Source organism: Protomyctophum parallelum (genome assembly GCF_964188405.1).
Source record: "Protomyctophum parallelum genome assembly, chromosome: 4".
NCBI classification, from domain to species: Eukaryota; Metazoa; Chordata; class Actinopteri; order Myctophiformes; family Myctophidae; genus Protomyctophum; species Protomyctophum parallelum.
The window spans coordinates 5,905,809-5,917,574 of NC_139700.1; the positions used below are offsets into that span (position 1 = coordinate 5,905,809).

At 40.9% G+C, this 11,766-nt stretch overlaps 1 protein-coding gene across 1 annotated transcript; it reads left to right on the forward strand.

The window, feature by feature from the left end:
- Positions 1-2,761: 2,761 nt before the first annotated feature.
- Positions 2,762-11,766, forward strand: lcat (lecithin-cholesterol acyltransferase). Its single transcript, XM_083762628.1, has 8 exons — positions 2,762-3,063; positions 5,676-5,832; positions 6,688-6,803; positions 6,993-7,088; positions 8,703-8,927; positions 9,124-9,319; positions 10,884-11,590; positions 11,644-11,766. The coding sequence occupies exons 1-7, from the start codon at positions 2,787-2,789 to the stop codon at positions 11,242-11,244; spliced, it is 1,428 nt and encodes a 475-aa protein (XP_083618754.1). The 5' UTR covers positions 2,762-2,786; the 3' UTR covers positions 11,245-11,590; positions 11,644-11,766.

Sequence of the window (11,766 nt, forward strand, 5' to 3'; positions counted from 1 at the left end):
CCACAGGTGGGCTAACAAGCCTTTTGGTTATTGATTAGTCTCTCTACCTCTAGGTCAACCTGATGGCTGCTGATGCCCAGTACTGCTTTTCAATAATCATCAATGGCCATCAAATAAAGTGTCATCAGGAATGGATGCACAATTTATACCTGGCAAGTGGGCATTCACCTCCACGTTTGATCTTTTTAGGTACTCATCAACCACAAAACATGTAATGTAATCTTAATGTTGGTGTATGAATGTTGAATTGCCTGGAAGTGATTCAAAAAAGGAAACGTTGGGGCAGTTTATTTTGTAATAAGGAATGTGTAGTAGGGTCTATGCAAGGCTGACATTTCTGAACTTGTTTTTTTGAGTGTCCAGTGCCCAGTGAAGCCCTTGACTCACCTTTCAGACATGGATGAACACTATTAAGGTGTTAATGAGATAAGGGAGATAAAATGGGAATTATGGATTTATTTGAGAAATGGAATCAATAAAGACAGATTGAGTAAGAAAAGAAAAATAAGAAGAGAAAAAAGAAACGCAACTACCTGGCAGAATTGTTGAAGAAGTTACCCGGTAGGGTAACTTCTTCCGGTTGGACTTTTACTAGAGATTATGTCTGGGCAGGCACCAGTCTTTTGAAAGACACAAGGACATATCTTTGTCCTTAAGATGGCCTTCTAGCTGTATATCCCTGGAGGATGCAGCACTGTCTTGGACATGATGTGATGTTTATTTAAAATGATAACAATCACAACTTATTCAAGTGAGAACCGTATAAGGTTTATTCTACTACTGCATTATAATATAGAAGCAGAAATCTGAATAAAAAAACAGCTGTTCATCTAATCCTGCTATAGTGTTGAGTTCTGCTAGTAATAGCCTACATGGTTTGCATTTCACCTTAAAAAACGTGCAATAAACGTGTTGTAAATCTTTGATATAGGCCTACTAAGCAATTTCTATGTTTGAAATTTCAAACGCCTGAGGAGCTGACATTCTTGATGAATGTGAGAGGCTGGAAACACAGCAATTTCCAGTTCCTTTAAAGTCTTCTCTGCATTTTCTTATACAGTATAGCCTATTATCAGTTACAGTGGTCTCTAAGTCTCCGAGATAAAAGGGAGCTAGCACTGCCACATTTTGAAAAGGTGAATTTCTACTGTGTGTTAAAATAAAATAAATAAAAGTTCACAGAAAAGATTGAAATGAAAGCGTTTACAGCAGGTACGAGGAGGCCTTTTAATGATTATATTGTAAAAATAAAATGTTCTTTGTGATTTTATTTGTTTTGCATGTGAATTCAAGCGAGACTGAATTCAAAAGTTACAATGCTGCAGCATGCATGTTGCTTCATATTTAGTAGGCTATATTATATTATATATATTTTGCAATATTTTGTGTGCAACCGTTTGCAGCTAATTTGATCTTGAAAATTATCCTGTTTATTTTTAAGTTCAAATCTCGTATCACTTTGTGTGTTTAAGATGATTGTTTGATGATTGTTTAATATTTTGCATCAAAATATTGAGAGATTAAAAGAAATTGAATAGTTTTCCTTCCCAGCTGTGGATGTGGGCTCTCTCTCTCTCTCTCTCTCTCTCTCTCAAATACAGTGGTCACTGGTTCTCTGCTTAGGAGGTAGGCCTGGTTGGGGAAAGGAAAGGCCTATTCATAGTCCAGCTTTCGGTGATGAGGTGACCTCTTCAACGAAAACTCAACTATGTATAGGCCTTTAGCCAAATTTGTGACCAATCTGCGCAAAAATGCAAAGTGAAAAACCAATGCTTGCAATGGATTCAGAATCATGCAAAAACCCTAGTTTGACCCCTCACATGCTACTTAAAGCAGAATGAAAAATTGTACATTTTGCCTTCATAGATTGAGATGGTAGTGGTACCCCAACTTTCAGCAGCTATCACAAAGTTTCCCAAGAGAGTTGAGTTTGAACAATTTGAGAGATTTACACATTTGTGAAGAAAGATAAAAGCATTTATTTTGCAGATTGGTCACACATTTGGCTAATAACTTTCTGCTCCACAGAACAGCAGGTCTCCCCTTCTCGGTTGCCTGACAACCAACTACTAGCTAATCACAGCCGATCACAGCTCGAACGATCGCTCCAGGCGATGGGATCTACTGACTGGCGGTGGAATGATTTGGTAAAAACATTGAGACAGTCTTGAAAACAGTGAGGTAGAAATGATGTGGGTTGTTGTTTTTATCGCTGAAATAAGTTACGCGTCGTTAAATAAAATGACTTAATATTCATAATGAGCATTATTTTTTGACGGACAAAAGTTAATTTAAACTTCTGACTCTATAGAAATACACATCTTTGTCGTGGGAATGTCATTCTATATTGTTAATTATTCACCAATACAGTGTAGGGTAGAGTGGTGTCATTTGGAAAATCAATAGGGCAGACAGACAGCACGTTTTGTTTGTCCACTTGTGAGCGAGAGACAGATCGAGGGACAGAGGGTGATTAATCAATCATCCCCAGCGATGAGTTAATCAGGCTAAATACATGAAGTTACTAAAAGGCAGTCCTATAGCTGAGCTTGTCGAATAATTATTTATTTTTCAGATGATCAGAAGACTCAGAACATTAGACAGATATAGTAAAATAGAACCTGCACAAGCTGCGGCTGCACTTCTTTTTCTTTTTTTTTACCAGTACCACTGTCCGACAGCGGCAGTCCACCCACCCCTCGCCAGCCATCTATTCTCCAGACCTAACCTAGTAAATAGAAAAAAGACAGACATAAGAGCAGAGGTCGTCCAAGTTGAGGGAACGTATGATATCTCGCAGAAACGAAAATATGAACACGGGAGGCCCAGGACACTTATGCTGCGCGGCGTTGGTTGTGGTATTTCTATTGGGGATTCATCATTCTTCAGGGGATATTTCAGAAGCGTACAATTCTTCTCCAGTAGCTGATAATTCTTCTCCAGGAGCTGATGATTCTTCAGCCTCAAAAGCCTTCTGGCTCCTCAATGTACTCTTTCCCCCGAACGCCAAACCCATACCCCGAGAACCCACAAGTAACAGCACTGCTCCACCAGTTATCATTGGTAAGTAAGGCAAGCGATTGGGTTGTGTTTTTAAACTACTACTGACTTTGCCATATCTTATGTTTCCTTCATGCCCCAGTCCATTATGTTAAATGCAATAATATTAATTACCGGTAGGCCCTATGCTTCTTTTAGACAATTGCAATGCCAAGGGGGTGCATATAAGCAAGGAACCTTTTGTTCCATTTAGCTAGTTGTATTTAAGATTTATATATGTCCTATAGGCTATAGTCTTTTATCCGCTTTATTCAGAAGACTAACACAAATTTCTAATTTGTATTTGCGAATTTGTTTAAGATTAAATTAATAAGGTTATTAATATGAATCATGTTTTAATGTTTGTAAAGAGGATCGGTATTGCTCCCGCCACAACCATCTCATGTCCATGAATTTGATTACGTAGTTAAGTAGGTTAAGTAGGTCTATTGGGGGATTAATTAGAATATATCAATGAAGGGGTCAAAGCTTCTGCCAATATCCACAGGTCATCCGTGCATGCGCTGTCCTAGATTAGGTCTAGTAAATAGGTCTTGTAATCAATCAATCAATCTTTATTTCAGACTACATGGTCCATAACAATCAACAATACAACAGAAAAATAAAAATAAAACATACAGACACTCTCTCCAGTGATATATTATAGACCTATGATGCAAGAGTAGTCTTTCCAAGGTTTCATGCATCAGAGCAAGGCTAATCTCTGTTCATATTTACAAGCTGAACCTGATGTAAAGTACTGTACGTCATACATACACATACTGTACATACATAGCCTACATAGTTCACTGTCTATGCCAGTGGTTTTCAACTAGTCGTCTGGGGCCCACCTGTGGTCCTTGAGGGTGTTCCAGGTGGTCCCCAGCTAAATGACAGAAAGTTGGTAACCAAATGGAGTCTGGACCCTTTAATATAGATCTGTAACTCAGAACTCTTGAGAGTGTAAACCAATTGGTTTCATTTTACACTCCAAAGAGTTACATTTTTGTTAAACATCTCCACAATTTCTCTATACAATTAGAGAAAATAATAGCTATTTTTGATCAACGTTTGCCTGTTATCTCTCCCATACAGCATGGAATTGTAGACAATCTTAAATATTTTTTAGTTTGGGGTCTGAGAGGCTAAATCTCAACATCAAATGGTGGTCCGTGGCTCAAATGCTGAATAGATAATGGACCTTGATATTGTTGAAAACCACTGGCCTATGCTGTTACAGTAGTATGTGTGTCATCACTCATCAGTGTACTGTTTAAACTAGACACGTGTTCTAGTCAATCTAGTGTACAGTCAATATCACCCGCAAGCTCACGAGCAGATTAATCCTGGTCTCTTCTTTTCAATCAATAAATTCAGGTCTAAAAGCTGCCCTGTATTTCCAATCCTCTGACCATGTCCTTCCTTATCTTCTTAAGTTAAAATGTCACCTGCTCTTCTAACATACCATTATGTCATTAGTTGGGAGCTTTAAAATAACAGCACTCACCAGCAACATGAGAAACGACTAGAAAAGTGTGCTCCTCGCCAGGCCAGGTTGCCTACCAAGGGCCCACAAACGTTGGTCTTCTTGAATGGGATCTGATACATCTTGATCACATTACCCCAGAGATGATTGTATGCCCTACTGTATATGGTTAACCCATTTTGACCTGAGATCAGATTCTAAAAATGTCTTCTACATCCTGACAGTTTTCTGAAAAAGCTATGTTTCTATGTCGGTCATTCTTCGATTCTTCAAAAATAGCAGACCTCGCCACTCGGTGCCGCTCCATGAGCTTGTAGATCTGCTATTTTTCAATAGCTAAAGCATAACATAATGCTAACACCAAAAGGGGTTCCCGCCCAAAATGGGTTTTTAAAGAGTCCAAAGTGCGAATCGGCCACCAGGCCACCTAATATAGTATACCACCATGAGGCCAATGTGAAAAATGTATGGTGTCTCAAAACGCACATTAATGCATACTTTTTTTTTTTTTTTTTTTTTTTTTTTTGCGGCTTACGCCTTTTATTGATTTTTTGAAGGGACAGACAGTAGGCTGACAGGAAACGGGAGAGAGATGGGGGGATGACATGCAGTAAAGGCCGTGTCGGGTCCGGGAGTCGAACCCGCGGCACACTGCGACTGGATTACCAGTCCGGTGCCCAGACCGTTACGCTACGGCCTGGGCCATTAATGCATACTTTTAAGCATGTTTTTTATTTATTTAGCTTATTGATTATGCTCACCACATTATTGAAGATAGCTTGAGATTGGTAATCCAACTCCATACATTTTATTGCACTTATTTTTGTTCAAAGTTACCTATGTTTTAATGCATTTTAAAGTGCGTATTGGTTTTGAAAAGTAGACGAAAATAAGGAATTCAAGATCTGGAATAACTAATAATAAGTATACATTTTTTAATTGAAAATATGCAGAAAATGACTGTGTCCCCTGTGCTAATTTCCTGCACTATATCACTACTAATTTCCTTTACTAATCTGTCACTCAGAGCCCCCTGTCACCCTGTGTATAAATACCTTCATCCATTGCTTAAAATGTCATCCAGAGAATTATGCAAAGAGTGCACACAATTAACTGTGCATTTGAAATTTTGCATGCATTTGTCTTACAGTGCCAGGGAATCTGGGGAACCGTCTGGAGGCAAAGATAGACAAGCCCACTCTGGTCCATTGGATGTGTTACAAGAAAACGGAGGACTGGTTCCCCCTGTGGATCGACCTCAACATGTTCATGCCCATAGGTTTGGACTGCTGGATCGACAACATTAGGTAATATTTGTTGCTTAACCCATTCTGACCTGAGATCAGATTCATACGAGGTTTCCACTGGACACACATTGGTCTGATTGACCCATTCTGACCTGAGATCAGATTCTAAAAAATGTCAGTCGTTCTTCAATTTTTCAAAAAATAGCAGACCTACAAGCTCGTATCGCGCCACTTGGTGGCGCGATATGAGCTTGTAGATCTGCTATTTTTAAATAGCTAAAGCATGACGTGATGCTGACACCAAAATGGGTGCCCGTTCAGAATGGGTTAAGCTGAATTTGCACCCCACAATCCAGCCATAACCAAAATTACAAAAATAGTTAATCTACAAGCTCACAACAAGCATCGATCGCAATGCTTGTGAGCTTGTAGATCTGACACTTCCTCTTCTAAGGACATGCCCAAAAAAGGGGCCCAGAGTTAAAGTGATCAAATCAAAGTGGACAAACCTAATCTACAGTATACAATACATGAGTAATGGACAACATAGTGGTGAACTTCAGTAACCCCGTATCTACAACGTTGCCTGTTTACGTAGCTGATGTTTGACCCAGTGACTTTATGCAATAGAATACACAAATGTGTCATGACTCATGACCCAAGCCATACCATTTATACTAATACAGTTTTCCTCAAAACTATTCTGTGGGATGCTTTAATGTAATTCATTATCTGATAGAAAGAAATCGCACCCGTGTGAAGTGAGGGGCACTACTATATTATTAAACTCATGTTGATTAGGTGATGTAATGGTGATGTAAAAAACAACCCTTTTCCAATATCGAGAGAAAGGACGAGTACTTAGTCTTGTTGGCAGGGCCTTAACCAATGTTCATATTTACTTACATGATTCAGGATTGTTTACAACACAACGACTCACCGGGCATCCAACTCCCCAGGTGTACAGGTGCGCGTCCCGGGATTCGGACAGACCTACACCATAGAGTTCTTGGACTCTAATAAGCTGGCTGGTGAGATCTTTAGACTGTATTAAAGGTGTTTAAATCCCTATACGTCCCGGTGACTCGGTGGACTTTAACGCCAATGGCTTTCTCATCTGCAAATAACTCAAAGTCTATGTCTTGGAAATGTTTGACAGTTGTGCATTAAAGGTGATTGATTATGTTTTCTTAGTGATTTGTGGTGTTCCATTCCCCCAGGTTATTTTCACACAATGGTGCAACATCTGGTCAACATGGGCTATGTCCGCAATAACACTGTCAGAGGAGCACCCTATGACTGGAGAGTAACTCCGAGTAAGTGCATGTGCACACACACACACACACACACACACACACACACACACCAACAACAACAGCTCATGAAGAGCGTGATGTGACGGATGCAAGCATTACATGCTTCCTGCGTTACATGCTTCCTGCACGTTTCTATAGTAACTGCGAGCTGCTGTCGCAATCATCTCATTCCGGCACAATTTGCGTCCTCACCTTCGTCATCAATGTTTGTGTCATGCAATGTTTTGTTTACACAAACACTCAAAGTTGTCCATTCATTTTCAATGGCATTTAATGTTTGTTGGGACAAAACTTGGGTTACATACACTGAAAAACAAAAATAGTAAAATACAATGAGATTTTTGGCCTCTGGCATTCAAGCTTGAACCTTGAGAAAACACTACACAGAAATAATTAAAATCACACCTGTGTGAACTGAGTAGTGCAACTCCATGTGGGGGTCCCCGGAACTTCCAGACCCACAGGAACACGGCTAAAAAACTAAAGTGCAACAGCTGTACAATAAATATAATACTAAATGTGTGTGCGCAATGCATGTCTGTGTGCATGCATGCACTGTTCAACATTCTGACAATTTGTGTGAGAGAGAAAATTGTGAGGTTCTCCAGATGGCATGACTGAGAATAGTGTTCGATTTGAACCCGGATGACTGTTGTACTTGATGATGCCCAGAGCATTCCTTATGCAGCAGCCATGCAATGTAAAGTGCCAACAATTTGCAATGCTGCGCCCTCAGATTTTATTGGGCAAGCCCAAGGGCAGTAAAGTTGCCAAACCAGACTGCGATGCACCCATAGACAAGATTTTGATTCTTTTGAGACACCTCAATAAGTGCACTCTGTGTTGTGTTTTCCTGGGGATGCTCCTGGTATAACAAACTGTGAATTCATCACCACACACACACCCTCTACGATCATTCCTATCTAAACCATCATTCATTCCCTGAAGAAGACCTTACGAGGTCGAAACGTTGGGTTTCCTCTTTTTAAATAGTTGTATGCATCGTGGCTATGAGCAGCCTTTTTGAGTGGTGCAACCACTCCTACAACCAGCAATGTCCGTGTACACCTATGTATGTATGTATGTATTTGGTTAAAATGGGTAGGGTTTAAAAAAAGGCAAGAGCTTGCTCTGGTGCACTGGCCTAAAAGTGGGTCCTTAAAAACTGCTAAAACTTCTGAAATGTATGTATGTAGGTATATATGTATGTATGTATGTGTGTATGTATGTATGTATGTACGTACCCATGTGGTCATGAGCACCAGTATATGACTATAGGGTACCAGTAGGGGGCGCCAGAAACAGAGAGAGTAATAGTGCTGCAATGTTGCCTGCTAATGAGAGAGAGAGATGGGGGGGGGGGGGGAGCTGCACCACTCAGTTCACACGGGTGTGATTTTCTTTATCTTCCAAGGCCAGCAGCCCCTCACAAACATGTGTGCGTGCGTGCGTGCGTCCTGTTTGTTTTATTGTTAAACTGCACACCCTGAAAAAAATCCCCAATGTTCATTTGATTCCGAGTGGAATGAACCCAAAGGTCTGTTTTAGTTAAATGAACACTGTGGGGTTTGCTGTGGAGTATTTCTCTCTAACTTCTCTCTGTCCCCTCTATAGATGAGAATGGAGAGTATCTCTCCAGGCTAAAGGACCTAGTTGAGGAGATGTACGAGACATACCAGCAGCCTTTGTACCTGCTGGCCCACAGCATGGGCTGTCACTATGTTCTTTACTTCCTCAACCACCAGCCGCAGGCATGGAAGGACAAATACATCAAAGGGTTCATCTCCCTCGGAGCCCCCTGGGGAGGCGCTGTCAAAACGCTCAGGGTCATGGCCTCAGGTAAAGTACAGGAAAGGGTAATGATGCAGATGCATATGTACATACATACTGTACTTTTAGTTGACCATCTTCACAATTTCTATTACAACGGGTGGTATATTGATAAACTAATCTTTTTTTCCCATTACAAGTTGTGATGTTTAGACTTTGCAATACAATTAATTATTTGGTATATATTCTGTGTTGGCTGTTGCAGGTGAAAATGATGGCATCCCAATGATCTCAAACATCAAGATCCGCGAAGAGCAGAGAATGGCAACAACTAATCCCTGGATGCTGCCATTTGAAGGGACATGGCCTGCGGACCACACCTTCATTTCCACACCAACCTTCAACTACACCCAGCAGGACTACCAGCGCTACTTCAGTGACATTGACTTTGAGGATGGCTGGTACTGCACCAAAATAATGAGTTCAACTTATAGGGTCACTTCACCCCTTTTGCAACCAGATCTTATTGTTATGCCTTTATTGATAGGACCGTAGACTGACAGGAAACAGAGAGAGAGAGAGAGAGACACGCAGCAAAGCTCGTCGGAATCGAATTCGATTCGAATCCCCAACACTTTGTCCGGCTGCTTAGGACATTGCTAATCAGGCCTATAGTAACCAAGTGGTCTGATATGGCTGATGCTTTCTGAGACCGTAAAGAAGCAGACAAATCGATGACAAAGCAGACCTGTCAATTCACAAGAGAATTGCTGTCCTAATGTAACTCTTCCTCAGGCGATTAGTTTGTAGACTCTCTAACGTAAACAGTGTTATTTTCTTCCCAGCATTAAGAGCACCGAAGTCTGATGTCAATATCGGTAGAGAGCGCTAAGTGCCTAAGTCCACAGGTTCATGTACTTTTTATTTGCATTGTAATCCACATAGGGGGATTTTAGATCTGCGTTTGAAAAATAAACAAATCATCCCGGCCGTTTCACTCATATGGATATGAGAAAACGCTAATGTTACTGCTGCTGAATTAGTTAAATTTTCGCAAGAAACAGACTGTATCAACGATACAGAGACACCTCCCTGACAGTATCGCTGAGACGGTTTGTTTATTTTTGGACCACAATGCTTATATGAGACGCTTTTAAGATGACCCCATGTTATTCTCCAAAACTTCCATGAACCAGAGGATGAGTGACTTCAGCACTCTTATTTGAGTTTTAGGTTAAAAAAATCCCACCCTGTGCAATGCGGGGCACTCTTGTCATCATACATCAAGTTATGTTATTGCCAATCAAGGAAGACGGTGGCCGTTGTTAGCAAATCAAATCAAGTCATATTTAGCGGAACTATCATCTCTTATCACCATACATCATCCCATACTGGCCAATCAGAATGCCTGTGATTGGTTAATTCTGGCCAATCAGAATGCCTGTTGCCTGTGATTGGTTAGCTGATCTGCTCATTTACATATGACATTTTCCCTTCAATGTCAATGGCGTTTAATGTTTTGATGTTTAATTTACGTCATAAAAAGCGGACATCTGACGTCATTTCGCCGTTCACCGTCAATGGCAAAACCTGAGACGGCCGGGGACAAAATTTAGCTGAAATTTTGACTGTAATTCTCTTACCGTGGATAATGGCAAATCTTGAGATGTGTGGCAAAAGCTGTTTATAGAAGGGGCTAGAGCCCCTTAAAAACAATCACACCCACGTGAAGTGAGGGGCGCTCTTATCATCGTACATCATCATGACATAAAATAGACATTATGCCTATTTGCTCAGATACTATGACGTAAAATTCTCCATTCATTGTCATTGGGAATACAATGTTTGTTTAAGACAAAGTTTGTGGACGGTAACTAAAAGCTGGATGTAGACATATACATTTTCACCATTCTAGAAACATATCAAAATGTTACTTGTGCATGATGTACATAAGTATACACTACATTTAACAGATTTCTGACTTTGATATGCGTTCCTTAATCCATTTCCATATGATACCCGTAGGTACATGTGGGAGGACACCAAGAACCTGACTGCTGATCTAACTCCCCCGGGTGTTGAGGTGTGGTGTATGTACGGCGTGGGACTGTCCACCCCGATAACTTATGTTTATGACGAGGAGTTCCCTAATGTGGACCCGGTGGACATTATATATGGAGACGGAGACGACACGGTGGACTCCCGGAGTATGGGTCTGTGTAAGCGCTGGGCGGGGAAGCAGGAAAAGCCTGTCCACGTCACAGAGTTCAGAGGGATGGCCCACCTGGACATTGTCTTCAACCACAAGGTGATCGACCTAATCCAGAATATCATGGAGGGAAATCCGGACAGCCCTGCAGAGGTTGATTGCAGAGATGGGAAATAGTCCATTTTGAAAAACCAAGCCACACCAAACTAACTGCTGATCAACCCTGACCCCTAGCTGTAAGCAACTCTAGATTCTGTTTTTAAGTATGTTGAATCTAGAATTGCGACACCAACCATTGACAGCCCATACATGCAAACATAAAAGTCCTATCTGATTGTGATAGACGACATAAAACTCACCAACATTGCATTGCAGCTGTATGGAAAGCTTGAACTATCCTCTTTCTATTTGCAAAGTGTTTGTTTCATACAAATCCACTGTAGACGTGTTGGCATTTGGAAGCGCTCGTTTTCAATAACACAACGTCCTGCTGCCTCCTGCATTATGTGCGACTGCGAAGCAGGTTGACAGTTGACAGTTGACAAGGACAGTTGCGACTGCGAAGCAGGTTGACAGTTGACAGTTGACATGGACAGTTGAGTGATTTCCAACGAGCACTTCCAAACTACAACTGAAAGATTGTCTAGTAAAGTCTTTGGTAATAGTTCAGGAAGTGACTGACAAGGGGGTGAGCAGGTA